Raw genomic sequence first — 17,600 nt, forward strand, 5'->3', positions numbered from 1 at the left:
GTATGAACGTTGCTCTTACACGGGGTATAAACACTGCTCTTACATGGGGTATGAACGTTGCTCTTACACGGGGTATGAACGTTGCTCTTACACGGGTTATGAACGTTGCTCTTACACGGGTTATGAACGTTGCTCTTACACGGGGTATGAACAGTGCTCTTACACGGGGTATGAACGTTGCTCTTACATGAGGTATGAACGCCGCTCTTACACAAGGTATGAACGCTGCTCTTACACGGGGTATAAACACTGCTCTTACCTAAAGACCAATTGCAAACTGTCTCAGAGGGCACTCGGTGCTCTTACACGGGCTATGAACGTTGCTCTTACATGGGGTATGAACGCCGCTCTTATACGGGGTATGAACGTTGCTCTTACACGGGGTATGAACGCCGCTCTTACGCGGGGTATGAACGCCGCTCTTATACGGGGTATGAACGTTGCTCTTACGCGGGGTATGAACGGCGCTCTTACGCGGGGTATGAACGCCGCTCTTACGCGGGGTATGAACGCCGCTCTTACGCGGGGTATGAACGCCGCTCTTACGCGGGGTATGAACGCCGCTCTTACGCGGGGTATGAACGCCGCTCTTACGCGGGGTATGAACGCCGCTCTTACGCGGGGTATGAACGTTGCTCTTACACGGGCTATGAACGCAGCTCTTACACGAGGTATGAACAATACTCTTACACGAGGTATGAACGCTGCTCTTACACAGGGTATGAATATGGCTCTTACACGGGGTATGAACAATACTCTTACACGAGGTATGAACGTTGCTCTTACACGGGCTATGAACGCAGCTCTTACACGAGGTATGAACAATACTCTTACACGAGGTATGAACGCTGCTCTTACACAGGGTATGAACATGGCTCTTACACGGGGTATGAACGCTGCTCTTACACAGGGTATGAACATGGCTCTTACACGAGGTATGAACGCTGCTCTTACACAGGGTATGAACATGGCTCTTACACGGGGTATGAACGCCGCTCTTACATAAAGACCAATTTCAAACTGTCTCAGAATATCACTGTGACACTTTTATAACTGAAGGAAAGTCCACTGAGGGCACTCATTCATTTACACACCAAGCTATCAGAGTGATTAAGAAAACCCCTCAGAGGGTTACCAACAAACACCCCCCTGGATAATATATTCAATATATCAAGCTGTACATAGGCACTCATTTAGAGATTAATGATGGGCACCTAAGGTACCAATACAAGGAACAGTAACAGTAACAGAAAGCCTCCAGCAAGAACAGCAAATAATCTCACACAGTAAGAAGCTGCAGCGCTTGGTGCAGTGAGGGATAAAGGGATCCAATCTGCTACAGCACAAATGCAAAATAATACATAGGTTTTTAAACCTTTAATATATTACAAGAGCCGATAATAAAAGTCATTAAGGGCATTTCTGCATTTTCATTTCTAGTTTCAGAATTTCTAAATTTGCTTTCTGATTTAGCACTTAATGATGTGGCCTTCTATAGCCGCACCACAATTATTTCTCTGGCACGGCCCTTGTTAGCAAACACACAGTACTAAAGCTTTTATTGCGCTGCTCAAACGGGAACTCCGGCTTCCAAACCAAATTTGTTAAAGAGAAACCCACTTTTCTCTGTCTGCATCATTTAAAATTCTGGGAGGGGAGGAGGGACTAAAACACTGATGTTACAAATTTTAACAACTTTTCCACGTCTTTGATGTTGCTTTCCTTATTGACATCACATGTGCAGGGAATTGTGGGATTGGGAGGATGCAGGCTGAAGGCAGGCTGAGGACAGGCGACTACTGTTATATTTTATTTGAGTCTCAAAGTAGCCAGATCAGCAGGGGAACAGGGGGCGGGGCTTAGGGAACTGTTCCAAACCATATTATTACATTAAACATCATGAAAAGGTTGTATATTTTTAATTAATGTATATTGCAAAGTTGCTAGAAATTATGTTTACTTTTCAAAAAGCTCAAGTTGTGTTTGGGTGGAGTTCCCCTTCGCCTTCAAAAAAGGTTTAGAAAGCCAAAGATGGTATGGCACAGGGAACCACTCATGGTTTTTGAAAGCCAGTACTTATGGTGCATGTTGGTTAAATTGCACTGGCTTTTAGTGATAAGTTCGGTGACCTGAAACCCATGGGACCCACAGTTTTATACATGGGATGGGCAGGTTTAGGACAAGAAGGTGACCCCCAGATGTGGGCTTTAGTAGCTGGTGGGTTAAACTTCAAGCAGTGTCCCTTTTGTCATGAGATAGTGCTGAACCCTCCCCTATGGTGGCTGAACCGAACCATATACAAATCAACAGAGGGGATTTGGTTTGGGTGCAGGCCATAGAAGAGGATTTCTGGTTGGGTACGGGTTAGGAAGTAGCAGGTAAGAGTTGGGTTCTTAGCCGTTCATTACATCTGGCCTTCTGAGCAGTCAGATCAAACATACACAATCTGAACTGAATGGCTCTATACATACTGCTGCTCTCTATGCAACCCAATCTAATACAACTAACTGTAATGTGGAGCAACATGTTCCAGCCAACCCACTCACCTGTGACTAGATCCCAACACTGTAGTAGCAGGACTATATGGAAAACATACAATGTGGCCAAGTTAAATCTTCCTAGTACCCAAAACAAAATGTGAATGAGGCCTAAAGCTCTTGCTGCTCAATGAGAGACGAATTAGTCAAACAAATTACATCTGCTTCAAGAAATATTGCATCACAGGTTGAATGTTCCTGCATGTTTTGTTCAGGGGTCAGTTTATGGATACTTTCTATTAATGGTTTGGTATGATCCTCTCCTTTAAACAAGTGGAAGCCACTATGCCAGTGACTAGGAAGAAGACTAGAATGCAGCTACAAATAAAACCAAAGGTGTCAGAGCCATAAATTTTACCTTTTTATCTGGCCATGATGCTTTCAGAACTGCCTGGGTTCGGAAAAACACCAGCAACTTGATGTCTTCATCGCTTAGATTAAACGTCTGTTCCATGATCTGCAGGACATCGATTCTGGGTTTTACTGGCAAGGAGTCATCTCCACAGAAAGGTCTAAGCCACTCCAGAAGGTCATCAGAGGAAACAAGCAGAACACTGAGAAGAAAGAGAAAAGGGAACAGGTTATTTTTTACTATTATATACTATTTTTACTATTCAGTACACACAGCACATATACTGGGTTCAATTAAAGATTAAAGTCAGGGTAACACATGTCTTGTTTAAACCAGTTCCTAATATGGCTCACTGCTTCAACTGAGTGGTTCAGGTGCCCTCTGCCCCAAACCCAACACTTTAGTTCAAGAACCGCTTATCCAAAAGACGCTTCCACTTTTATCAGCTCAAAAAAGTAAATCCCACTTACCCGGTTGATCCTGTGACTGCCCCGAGTCTGTAGCTAAGGGAGACACAACCAACACATTTGTTGCGGAAGCAGTGCACACCGGAAGAGCTCAGGAGCCACCACAAAAAAAAGCTTTTTTTAAAGCTTAATCATGGCTGTTCCTGAGCTCTTCCGGTGTGCACTGCTGCTGCAACAAGTGGGCCACTTATATCTCATACATGTGTAGGGCCACATTCAAATTAAATGATAATGTCATATAGTAAAGTCCATGGAGCCTCTGAGCAGACTGTGGGCCATAAAAACCCTTGCCCATAGGCCTCCAGCTGTACAGCCCTGATCTATCTTAAGCTTAGCAACATGTTGCCCCCGAGCCACTGGTTGGGGATCACTGCAGTCTAGCTACTCAATCAGAGTGGCGCCAAACCATTAAAGTGGTAGTGTCGTGCCCATGTGTGTGTGTTTGGGGTGAATCAGAGCTTTATATGGGGAGGAAAAAGGTTCAAAGTTCAGGGATACAGTAGTTATCTGTACTATGGTAACATTGCATTCTGGAGCTCAGGGAATTCCCAGGATGCACTAGAAAGTAAAAGCCCTGTCAGGGAGCAGTTTAGCAGGGAAACTCCCAAAAAATCAGGATTGGCTCTGAAAGGAAAAAGATACAACCAAAATATGTAGATAGCTACGTCCCTTTCTTCCTACCTCGGCAAAACTCTTCTGCAGATAATCTCCCCATCCCCTTATGCACAATTTCATTTAAGAATAATGGCAACTTCAGGACCTATAATTTATTAGTTGCATCCTCAAATAAACAATCCAAAAAGGTCCTGCTGCAGTTAATTTAGCCAAAGACAACATGCCGGGAAAAAAAATTAATTTTATTTGTTCATCAATTGACATAAAACACAGAGTACATTTGCCAATTTGTTTTATGTAATCACTTGCGCATCTCGCGCATTCATTCTCAGGACTTCATTCCCCGGCTGCTCCAGGAGGGCTCACAACAAACAAAGAATGTTATTCAAATGCCATATTATCATAATTCGATTTAATCTTACAGGATGATACATTCACTGAGCCTACAGACACAAAACCAGATCGTAATATCTATGTATTTAACATAATGTGACATATGGAGGAGTAAAAGCACTCGAGTGATGATGGATCGTATGGTCATTATTTATTCATGGTGTCCTACCAGCCAACCAAGGTTACTCTCACATAAATACGGTCAGAGAACTGACCTTTAACAAAGATAAATGAGAGTTCAATCCCTCCTATCCTAAATAAAAGCACAATTGTTCAGAATGTCTAACAGGGTACCCCCAGCAGGCTTAGAAGACCTAGACCTTTGCTACACGTTTGCTACATGTTCAGGTTGGGGCTTCAATGAAAATAGGTCTGGAAGCCATAGCGCAAAGGAGAAGACAAATGCCATCAGACACATATTAAAAGACATACAATTGTAAAGAAATCAATAGTTTAACCATCGTTGGGCCACACAGAACTATTGAGTAGTAGCTGCAAAGCTCAACGGGATAGTTAGCACTGAGTAAATGAAACTATAAAAGCTAGTGGGCCCTAATTACACTTCTAAATTATACATTAATGCATCATTTATATGGCCCTGCCTTCAGCGGGATTCCATGTGCTAAAGAAGATCGTTTTTAATTAGCAGAGTAATTGTTTCAAAGTTTTGACAACATTTGTCAAGTTATATGTTTGTTGAGTGAAAAGAAGTTGGCACAAGCTCTGCAGGGAAAGACTTAAACTTTAAGTTAAAATCTAACGCACAAACTTAATCTAACAAAAACTACAAACTCCTTCCCATGACTTTCAAAGCCCTACATTCTTCTACGTCTTCTCTTGTGTCTATATATTCCTGGCCACCTCCTACATAACACTCAGACCAACCACTTGGCCCCACCCCCAGTAAAACTGCTGTTTCAGGCCCTAAACCATTATCTCTTGTTGTGCCTTAAGGTGGTGAGGTCGCCAAGCAAGCGGATCTTCTCCCGATATCCCCACCTACGGGTGGGGGATATCGGGTGAATTTAGGCTAATTCTGTCGTTTGGCCCTGGGGCCAAATGATCGAATTAGAACGCCGGTAATAGGCGCAGTTGGTTCGGGGACCGCATCAACAAGCCAATGCGGTCCCCAATCCAACTAAATTTTTTAACCTGCCCAATTGATATCTGCCAGATGTAGGTCGGGCAGGCCCATCGGTAGTGCCCATACACAGGCCGATAAGCTGCCGAAAGGCAGTGTTCCCCAACCAGTGGCTCAGGGGCAACATGTTGCTCCCCAACCCCTTGGCTGTTGCTCTCAGTGCCCCCAAACCAGGTAGTTTTATTTGAATTCCTGACTTGGGGGCAAGTTTTGGTTGAATAAAAACAAGATTTCCTACCAAATAAAGCCCCCTGTAAGCTGATAGTGTGCATAGAGGCCCCTAATAGGCAATCACAGCCCTTATTTTGCTCCTCCATGAACTTTTATGATGCTTGTGTTGCTCTCCAAGTCTTTTTACATTTGACTGTGGCTCACGAGTAAGAAAGGTTGGGGATCCCTGGTCTAAGGGACCGATATCAGCAGCTACAATCGGCCAGTGTATGGGCACCTTTACATTTGGGATGCCATCCCTGAATCCCCCTAGAGCAGCGGTTCTCAACCTGGGGGTCGTGACCCCTTTGGGGGTCGACCGGCCCTATCCCACGGGTCGCCTAAGACCATTGGAAAACACATATTTCCGTTTGTCTTAGGAATAATTTGATGGTTGGGGGTCACCACAACATGAGGAACTGTATTAAAGGGTCGCGGCATTAGGAAGGTTGAGAACCACGGCCCTAGAGAGAATCTTCCCTCAGTCTCTTCAAAAATACTCAAAGCTCCTCTTGGAGCAGTTCCATAATATCTGACGCCTGGCACTTCAAGTCAGTGACGTCCACTGTAAACTGCAGCACTTATCCTTCAAATTGTGTCTGTAAATTGATCGTTGGTAGATACAGTAATTTAACCCTGTTCCACTTACTTAAGATCCAACAACAGCCATAAACATTCTTACAAACACAAGTACCTACAGGTATGGGAAATAACATTTAAATGTATAGAATTCTAAGTGCAATTTTGCTTTTGGCAGTTGTGACCCCTGCACTGTTATTACAAGCCGTAAGTGCAGCAATGTATTGCAATAAACTTAAGGAAGACGTGTTTCATACATATACAGGTATATGTATATATATATATATATATGTATGTTCCTACATTTGGTTTTTCACTAAAAAATCCCGGTGTTGCTGTTTTTTTTTGTGGATTCTATGTTTTTTACCGTGCACCTGGGTAGAGATTGTGGGTAGAGGTTGATGTGCTTTTAGTAGATTTCGATCAGACAATGCTTTATTGATATTCAATTTCACTCCTTTAAACATCTCTGTTGGTGACCTGCCCTGGGCTTGTTATCTACTGTAGTATAATTAGAAGTGAATGGGCCTCACCGCAAAAGCCCACCCCCTGCCCAAAAGAATGTCTGCTTTGTGCAGTATATTCGGGATCAGTCAGGACCCTGATTGTCCCTGTGTCCCCCATGAGGTATAATGTGTCTAATACTTCTCCCAACTCTCTATACTTTGCTTGCATGCAAGCTAGCCCAGAGTTTAATATGTTGTTCATTATGATCTTGTGAATATTAGCACTCACAGAGACCACCTAAGGCCACATAAAGACTATATAAAGCAACAGTTGACATTAGCTCACAGTCAGAAAACAGCTAAAAGTTGAACAGTTGAAGGTTTAAATGTAAAATGTTAGTTTTGGGGCAGAAAGTGGTTGGTATGTTTTTGAACCTGGTGCCCCCTACAAGTGCAGACCATGGATCCTCAACTCCTTTTAAACACCTTGACAGTGGATATCTCTTTTAAAGTTTTCTTCATCTTGTACATTCTATTAACCAGACCACACCCAGTTGGTTGATATGTATTGCTCTATGGGGTTTTTTATAAAATGTTTTCGAGACTGGCAAACCCTAAAAGAAATATAGAGACTATCGCTCCTCAACCTCTGATGAACACCTTGACAGCAGAGGATTCATTTAATTCTTTCTTCTTCTTGTACATTTTATTAACCTTGGTCAAACTACAACCAGACCACAATTTGCTGATATGCACTACTCTATATGGTCTTTGTATAATGTTTATAAATCTGGTGCACCCTAGAAGAAGGTTCAAACTAAGGATCCTCAAATGTTTCTTCCTCTTCTACATTCCAGTAACCTCTTTACATCATTACAATGAGAAGCAGAAGATGTGGTTTAAGGACAGCAAAGTGACCATAACCAGAGATCTCATCACCCTTGTTCACCAGTGAAACATCTCTCAATAAAAAGTCCTCTGGTTGTGTTTTTTCTATCAACATCTTGCATTGAGCCCATTAAGGCTCCATGAACTGCTGAATAAACTGCGGAATAACACAAACTGTAGAGATGTCTAAGCAACCAATGAATGTCAGGATCGCATATAACTCTTCAATTGCCTGATTCAGTTTTGCATCCGGTTTCTACAGATCTCTGGCGGTGGCAATTATAGATATGATTGTACTTAAAATGTATTTCCTATAAGCTTTCTAATTAGTGAAAGGCTCACATTGTGGCTTTTAGAGAGCAGTGAGACTTGCTAAGGAGGTGTGAGACACTGCACATGTTGAAATGTCTGTGCCTACTTACAGATCTCACTGGCTGCTAGTATATGTCTGTGTGTTAAATGGAATATATCAATATATGAGTAGAAACAATGAAAACTGTAATGGGGTGTATAACCAAAATGACTATTATTTTCATGTGATTTATAATGATTCACCTCTAATCATATATCATAACATGAAAGGAACATAAATCATTTAAGAAACTGATTTTCTCAACTTATTTTTCCTGCAGTGCATACGTTCTCCAATACACTGATGTCTTAGCGTTTTATTGCATTTTCTTCTAATCTGATCTGAACTGGAGACACCCACCCATTACCTTTCAGGTTGTTGTTTCAGTCAAGCTTTAGGGTAATGGGCGGTGTTTAGCTTTAGGGTAATGGGTAGTGTTTAGCTTTAGGGTAATGGGCGGTGTTTAGCTTTAGGGTAATGGGCGGTGTTTAGCTTTAGGGTAATGGGTAGTGTTTAGCTTTAGGGTAATGGGCGGTGTTTAGCTTTAGGGTAATGGGCGGTATTTAGCTTTAGGGTAATGGGCGGTGTTTAGCTTTAGGGTAATGGGCGGTGTTTAGCTTTAGGGCAATGGGCGGTGTTTAGCTTTAGGGTAATGGGCGGTGTTTAGCTTTAGGCTAATGGGCGGTGTTTAGCTTTAGGGTCATGGGCGGTGTTTAGCTTTAGGGTCATGGGCGGTGTTTAGCTTTAGGGTCATGGGCGGTGTTTAGCTTTAGGGTCATGGGCGGTGTTTAGCTTTAGGGTCATGGGCGGTGTTTAGCTTTAGGGTCATGGGCGGTGTTTAGCTTTCGGGTAATGGGTGGTGTTTAGCTTTCGGGTAATGGGCGGTGTTTAGCTTTAGGGTCATGGGCGGTGTTTAGCTTTAGGGTAATGGGCGGTGTTTAGCTTTCGGGTAATGGGCGGTGTTTAGCTTTAGGGTAATGGGCGGTGTTTAGCTTTAGGGTAATGGGCGGTGTTTAGCTTTAGGGTCATGGGCGGTGTTTAGCTTTAGGGTAACGGCCGGTGTTTAGCTTTAGGGTAATGGGCGGTGTTTAGCTTTAGGGTAATGGGTGGTGTTTAGCTTTAGGCTAATGGGTGGTGTTTAGCTTTAGGGTAATGGGCGGTGTTTAGCTTTAGGGTAATGGGCGGTGTTTAGCTTTAGGGTAATGGGTAGTGTTTAGCTTTAGGGTAATGGGCGGTGTTTAGCTTTAGGGTAATGGGCGGTATTTAGCTTTAGGGTAATGGGCGGTGTTTAGCTTTAGGGTAATGGGCGGTGTTTAGCTTTAGGGCAATGGGCGGTGTTTAGCTTTAGGGTAATGGGCGGTGTTTAGCTTTAGGCTAATGGGCGGTGTTTAGCTTTAGGGTCATGGGCGGTGTTTAGCTTTAGGGTCATGGGCGGTGTTTAGCTTTAGGGTCATGGGCGGTGTTTAGCTTTAGGGTCATGGGCGGTGTTTAGCTTTAGGGTCATGGGCGGTGTTTAGCTTTAGGGTCATGGGCGGTGTTTAGCTTTCGGGTAATGGGTGGTGTTTAGCTTTCGGGTAATGGGCGGTGTTTAGCTTTAGGGTCATGGGCGGTGTTTAGCTTTAGGGTAATGGGCGGTGTTTAGCTTTCGGGTAATGGGCGGTGTTTAGCTTTAGGGTAATGGGCGGTGTTTAGCTTTAGGGTAATGGGCGGTGTTTAGCTTTAGGGTCATGGGCGGTGTTTAGCTTTAGGGTAACGGCCGGTGTTTAGCTTTAGGGTAATGGGCGGTGTTTAGCTTTAGGGTAATGGGTGGTGTTTAGCTTTAGGCTAATGGGTGGTGTTTAGCTTTAGGGTAATGGGCGGTGTTTAGCTTTAGGCTAATGGCCAGTGTTGCTCAGCTGGGGAAAAATATTCTGCTACCACCTCCGATTGAGTTAAATGGCACATGTCTAAAATAGCCAAGTAAATATAATGGGTAAATGCATGTAGAGGATTTGAATAATTGATGGCACAGACCTTATAAGAATATGATTTAATGCATTTCCCCCACCTGATTATCAGGATCACCATTACTGAGAGGGGAGATGCTGATCTCATTGATAAAAGAGGGGACAACACGGAACTTCATCCTTCCACAAGGAGCGCTACAACAATATACGCAATATGGAATCACTAAAAGGCAGGTCTGTATAACAGGACTTGCCTTCATAACTCTGATAGAGGCCTCGAGGAATACACAGAAACTGATGGGCCCTATGGGAAATTTTTTTTAGCTTTTTTTACAATAATATATTGAAGTTGCCCCACCCCATGGTTACCGAGTACCATCCCTAATGCTGTAGCCCTGACGTGCCTACAAAACAACAAGAACAAATACAACAGTTACTCATTCCCTCAAATGCTACCTTATTAATCATGTTTGCTGTATCTACAAAAAAATAAAGAAGAATACACAAATGCCTCGGAGCACTAACAGATCAGCCGCCACCAAAAGCAGTTTTTAATTAATCTCTGCTCCATGGAGTCCCACCAGCTGAACCACTGGAACAGTCCCACCACATCGAACGCTTTCTGTGATGACAGGAAGATGGAGATGTTAAACAATTCGGAAATATAACAGGCTGGGGACCAGAGTCACCATCTGGGCGAGAAGGGAAAACTCCATAGTCATGTGATATAACATTACAGTAAACACAATATGGTCTGGGATGTATGAAGATGGGGCATGCTGCAAAGAATACAAGTTTTAGAATTATAAATGACTGGAAAGTATCAGTATGTTGCTGTTTACCCTGCAATGGCTCTCAAATCTGAATAATGAAAATGGAAGTTCACCTTAAAACCTACTATTCATTTACAATTAAACTAGTCCCTCAGGGGTTCTCATTTTTTTCTTTAGTGTATAATTTAAATTTTTTTCTTCTCCAGCTACAAATTTATACTGGTTTCTGAAGTTGTTACCTCCAGCAACTACAGGTATAGGACCCATTATCCAGAATGCTCGGGACCAAGGGTATTCCGGATAAGGGGTTTTTCCGTAATTTTGATCTTCATACCTTAATTCTACTAAAAAATCAATAAAACATGAATTAAACCCAATAGGATTGTTTTGCCCCCAATAAGGATTAATTATATCTTAGTTGGGATCAAGTACAGGTACTGTTTTATTATTACAGAGAAAAGGGAATCATTTAACCATTAAATAAACCCTATAGGGCTGTTCTGCCCCCAATAAGGGGTAATTATATCTTAGTTGGGATCAAGTACAGGTACTGTTTTATTATTACAGAGAAAAGGGAATCATTTAACCATGAAATAAACCCAATAGGGCTGTTCTGCCCCCAATAAGGGGTAATTATATCTTAGTTGGGATCAAGTACAGGTACTGTTTTATTAGTACAGAGAAAAAGGAATCATTTAACCATTAAATAAACCCAATAGGGCTGTTCTGCCCCCAATAAGGGGTAATTATATCTTAGTTGGGATCAAGTACAGGTACTGTTTTATTATTACAGAGAAAAGGGAATCATTTAACCATGAAATAAACCCAATAGGGCTGTTCTGCCCCCAATAAGGGGTAATTATATCTTAGTTGGGATCAAGTACAGGTACTGTTTTATTATTACAGAGAAAAGGGAATCATTTAACCATGAAATAAACCCAATAGGGCTGTTCTGCCCCCAATAAGGGGTCATTATATCTTAGTTGGGATCAAGTACAGGTACTGTTTTATTAGTACAGAGAAAAAAGAAAACAAGTTTTTAAATTCTAAATTATTTTATTAAAATGGAGTCTATGGGAGACGGGCTTTCGGTAATTCAGAGCTTTCTGGATAACGTGTTTCCGGATAAGGGATCCCATACTTGTACCAGACAACGGTTCTGTACTGTGAGGCAGTAAGATGGATAGGAAAGGGCCTGCACAGAGACATAAGTAATGAAAAACAATACTAAGATGTTGCCTCACTATCAATCTGATGTTTGGTTGCCAAGGTCATTGGATTTACGGAAGTACCTGGCATATAAACAAGCAAAGTTGTGGGATATTCATACACTGTCGATGTTTCATTATGTGCATCTGTTAAGCCACTGAGCCACCTTAATTCATTCTGCTTCAGTCGGGAGGCGTGAATTCTACTTTTGTTTGACTGATAGTCGCCTTGACAGTTCTACCCTCAATGTAATCCCAGATGTGGGAAATGTAAAAATTCACTAGAATATATAATGCTTACAGAGGCAGCTCAGCACAAAACCCAGAACAGTCATTAAAGGAGAAGGAAAGGTAAAAACTAAGTAAGCTTTATCATAAATACAGCCATAAGCATTTACAGTAATGTCCTCTATCAAAAGAAACACAGGATTTCTCGTCTCTTTTTTTGTAAACATGATGTTCCAATGTCTGACTTCCTCTCTCAGAAACATCCTTAATTCCCGGGGCCAGAGTCTGCACAGTTCTCTCCTCTCTCCCCTCTCCTGCTCCCCCTCCCATCAGAATGCTAAGAACTCCCTCCCCCCTCTCTTAGGAATGTGTGATCTCAGCTATAAGGGCTAGAGCTGCAGGAAGGAAGCAACTTAAAATGGCAGCTGCTATCTTAAGCAAAAGGAGAAAGCTTCTAAAGCTGTTTACTCGGGTATGGTAATGGTTTCTGCAGGATAAATATATTGTTCTAGGTGGCACTAATGTGGCGAATCTATTGGCAGTAAAATGCCAAAATGACTTTCCTTCTCCTTTAATGCAGAAAATAAATTCTGTTGCATTGAAGAGCTGAGCACTAATCTAATGTCTCTTGCACAGACAAATCTGACCCAGTCAGTTAAATTCACCAGAATTGGATCACTCAGGCTGGTAGCAGGCCCTGGCTGTTATTCAGAATAGGCCCTCGCAATCCAAGTACACAGAGACCCAAACAGGCCACCATAAAACCAATAAATAGTGACTGTCTATGGCATGTTGGACTGTAGGTTGGAACGTAGCCAACAGCATGTCAGTGTATACTTGTTACAACTGCCTGCAAGTCTGATCTAAATCAGGGTTACCAGTCTGTACAAAGCTTTGTAGATTCTAAATGCAAGAACACTGGAAGAAGTCTCAAAATAAACCTGTAGGATCACTGTAAGGCCAATGGTATAGCTGTTTAACAGAATGTTTATAGCAGGGCACTGAAACCTATATTGGGTAGGAAGCAAGTAGACTTTTATCGAAATTCTGAAAACTTTTTTTGGAGGCTCAAAAGATTTTTCTGGAAATTCAGAATACCTTTATGGAGGCTCTACAGACTTTTCTGGAAATTCAGAATACCTTTATGGAGGTTTTGAAGACATTAAAGACCCTTCTGAGAATTTTACAGACCTTTCTGGTGATTCTACAGGCCTTCCTGGGGATTCTACAGGCCTTCCTGGGGATTCTACAGGCCTTCCTGGGGATTCTACAGGCCTTCCTGGGGACTCTACAGACCTTCCTGGGGACTCTACAGACCTTCCTGGGGATTCTACAGGCCTTCCTGGGGATTCTACAGGCCTTCCTGGGGACTCTACAGACCTTCCTGGGGACTCTACAGGCCTTCCTGGGGACTCTACAGACCTTCCTGGGGACTCTACAGGCCTTCCTGGGGATTCTACAGACCTTCCTGGGGATTCTACAGGCCTTCCTGGGGATTCTACAGACCTTCCTGGGGATTCTACAGACCTTTCTGGGGATTCTACAGACCTTTCTGGGGATTCTACAGACCTTCCTGGGGATTTTACAGACCTTCCTGAGGATTCTACAGGCCTTCCTGGGGATTCTACAGACCTTTCTGGGGATTCTACAGGCCTTCCTGGGGATTCTACAGGCCTTCCTGGGGATTCTACAGGCCTTCCTGGGGATTCTACAGGCCTTCCTGGGGATCCTACAGGCCTTCCTGGGGATCCTACAGGCCTTCCTGGGGATCCTACAGGCCTTTGTGGAGATCCATCCTTTATAAAGGAGGTCATTCTGTCTATGGGATATATTTCTATGCTCCTGCTCAGGAAGTCAATATGACAAGCTCACAAGGTTTAGCTGCAACCAAGAAGCAGAAATTCTGGGAAGTTAAGACCATCGATTTATTTACCCTTGGAACGCAGCAGACATATATTTTCTTGCGTATAACAGGATTTATTTTTGTTTTTTTCCTGCAAATGGCGGCTCTCATAGTACAAAAAAGAGGAAAATTACATGTTGCAAGTACTGTAGGAATGAGACATATGGGGCTATTTATCAAGTGAGAGATAAGGGAACACGAAACATAAGATTTTTCCTGGAAATGTCAGATGAAATTTAACACTCCCAGTAATTGCCTGTCTGTAATACAAGGCTGCTGCTTGTGGGATATGGTCAGAAAGCCGATATTGATGAAATTGGAAGCTTCAACTAATTTCTTGATTACCGAGCATCTGACATCTTTCCAGCCCTATTTATTTTCACTAGTTTCCCTCCATGGGGCAGTACCTGGTCCTTTTTACTTTAGTCTCTCTTCCTTCTACTCCGTTGTGTATTCTCTATAACTCTGTCAAAGTTTATTTAATCCTTTCAATCGATCTTCATTTTTTATTTCTTATACATTTTGAATTATTTGCTTTTCTGCTTCAGCATTCAGATGGGGGTCACTAACCCCGATATTCAAAAACACTATTTCTCGGTGAGGCTACAATTTCATTTTTATTACTTATCTTTCCATTCACACCTTCTTCTATCCATGTTCCAGACTGTCAATTAAACCTCTACCTGGTTGCTAGGGTAAGTTTGACCCTAGTGAAAACAATTTAAAAAATCAAAATGAAGACCAACTGAAATTGTCTTACAATATTTATGTTTTATCTACATCATACTAAAAGTTACTTTTTTAAGCTGAACTACCACTTTTGTTTTTAAACTTTGTTTTTTATTGTTATTTTTAAGAATTTCCACCTCAGGGAATCTGCATCAATGCAAACACACCACAAACGCACACTGCAGGTCATGTTGTTATCATAATGCAAAGTACCAAGGCCTTTTGTCTTACAATATTTTAATATTTACTCTGCCCTGTTACTCCTGAGCACCATATTCTCTATTCCTTATTCCATGCCTTTCTGCTTATGTCAACTATATACCCTCAGTCACTGCTGGTATGGGAATCCCCAAACTGAGATCATTGACCACCGCAATACCTATATAGTAACTATGTAACACTTTTTACAGCCACAACTCTCCAGGATTCACGTTATATTGTAACATCCCTTACTGATCATATACACAGAGCATGATGCCGACCAACTGTTCCCACCACGGAAGAGATGTCAGGGTTGAAGGAAGTATTCTCTCTAATACCAGTTCCTCTCACATCCCTTGCCAACATTCCATGCACGAGTGCACAAGAGGTGGATTTTAATCTGGTAACCAGTAGATCACAAAAGCCCAGCAATGTCCAAAAACTGCTCCATTAGATCACCCTTCTGGGTTCTTGCCCTCAGTCAAAATGAGTTCTATATCTTCTATATAAACACTTGCCTTCTAAAAATTTTGCTATACTTTTAACTGTCCTATAGCATGACATTTTTTGTCTTATCCTTCTGAATGCGCTTTCTGAATCTCTGATTCTTCCTCTTCGTCAACTCAACCTGTTAAGGTTGTTAGAAGCCCCATACTTTGAATATTTTTCTGCAAATCTCAAAGCAGGATTTTGGTGTTTTTATTGAGATAAAACCCATCAGCCACCCACTTTGTTCCCCAGTGTTATTTCCTCCATATATTCAGCTAGCTAGCGTGGGGTTATCATTAACTCTCCATTTTTCTCTTCTTTTGGAACTGCTGAAAACCCACTCATTTCCACATGTAAATCCCTCAAATGGAATTCCAAGTTTGCACTTATTGTGATTTCATTTTAGCTATCTTTCTCCACATATGCCATAAATGGTGCTAGACTAGTCCACTTACGTCCCCGAATGTTACCCCTACTTTCCAAATTCCAATACTGAAGCACCAGTTCCTCCAGAAATAAATGTATGGGACCACCCCCTTCAACAATGCATATAATCTCTACATCTCTGTCTGAGTCTCTAGAACTCACCTTTACTTTCCCTACATTCTGCATTAGACATACTGGAATTCCATGGCATTTACTCTTAGTCACCAGCTTCACAATCTGCTCAAATCTGCTTTTTTTGAAGAAGAAAATCCCTTGGCCCTCTATATCCCCTAATTCATTTTGTTACTCTTTTAAACAAATACTGTTGTTTAACTTGTGTAAGTTATATAAAAATAATAACAACCCGCGAATAAGGATATTAAAGGTCACCGACACATTCCGTGGCCATATATAAAGGCACAAGTCACAGGCTGGATCGCTTTGACACTGCTTATTTCCTTTTTATATAAGATTATGTACATTTAGCACATTTACAAGTAGATTTTTTCCATTGTCAGCATCTAAATGGAGCAGGTAAGGAGAATCTGAATGCCAAGGCAAACCATAGAGTAAAGCTATGTTTACTTTTAGATCTATATAAGTAGATTTGGAACATTGCACATTACAATGGGCCATTACAAAACACCTTGTCTGCTTGCTAAGTCAGGAAAAATTAAAGTAATATTGATTGTCTGTAAAATCTAAGTCATACCTTCATCCATTGGCATACAATGCACCGGGGGGGGGGGGTTGGGGGGGGGGCTAGTTTTTTATGCTGCACCAAACATTGTAAAAAGCTGTGTAAAATAAATGGTGAATTTAACCATCTGAATGCCAGATTTTATGGCGTTATTTCACATAGTTTCTGGCAGAAGAAAGAAAGCATAAAAAAATAACGAAATTTTTACTTACCATAACCAGTGAAACCAGCATGATAAATAGGCCCCCAGGTGACAGAGATTTGCTAGAAAGTAACCTGATCTCTGAACAGTGGCCGGGGGTATCAGACTCGGCACCATGGGACTAGTCAGAATTCAGGGCACCCATAGTACTTAACCTCTCATACAGGTTCTAAAGCATCTCAGTCCCAAGCATAATCTTTGTTGCTACACTTGGAGCACCTCTGACCCATGGAGCTTACAGTCTAATGGCCTGGAATTACATGTAAGAACAGGCAAGTTTGGGGCACATCCATTCCATTTGGTTGAAAATCACATCATACCCAGCTAGCAAGGAGTCTACTGGGAGAGTTCAGACACTGAATTTGTTATCGCTTAGTTCCATGTCCTTTGACGTAGTGTCGTCTCACATAGAACACACAGCTAAAGATATCGTAGGTGCTGCTGCCTAGGTTAACACATTAGAGGCCAGAGAGCTCCCCATTTACAAAAGTAGTTTGGCTTGATGCATTCTAAAGGCAAACAAATGCACAAGGATTCTAGAGGAACTTGAGGGCATGGAAGCCTATCTGGAAGAGGACCAATGACCAAGGATGTCTCGTACGGCTGCATTATGCTATGTATAAAGCAAGAGAAAGCCTCAATACCAAACCAATTAATAACATAAGCTGCAATAATGAAATGATAAAAGTGTGCACCTAACAATGCACAAGAGAAGAGGTCTAGTAACCCTAAGCAACCAATCAGTTCTAAGCAGTGATTTCCTTCTGCATACAGGTATAGCAACGGCACAGAAGCCTTTCTCTCTAGGAATAAAA

General features: G+C 42.0%; 1 protein-coding gene across 1 annotated transcript in view; it reads right to left on the minus strand.

The window, feature by feature from the left end:
- The window catches only part of nbas (NBAS subunit of NRZ tethering complex), a 425,480-nt gene that overhangs the window by 86,956 nt on the left and 320,924 nt on the right, over nt 1-17,600 (minus strand). The window contains exon 48 of the mRNA XM_002941372.4: nt 2,896-3,091. Coding sequence (XP_002941418.3) covers nt 2,896-3,091 — 196 coding nt within the window. The remainder of the gene's footprint in view (nt 1-2,895; nt 3,092-17,600) is intronic.

The sequence above is a fragment of the Xenopus tropicalis genome, chromosome 5 (genome assembly GCF_000004195.4).
Source record: "Xenopus tropicalis strain Nigerian chromosome 5, UCB_Xtro_10.0, whole genome shotgun sequence".
Taxonomy (NCBI): Eukaryota; Metazoa; Chordata; class Amphibia; order Anura; family Pipidae; genus Xenopus; species Xenopus tropicalis.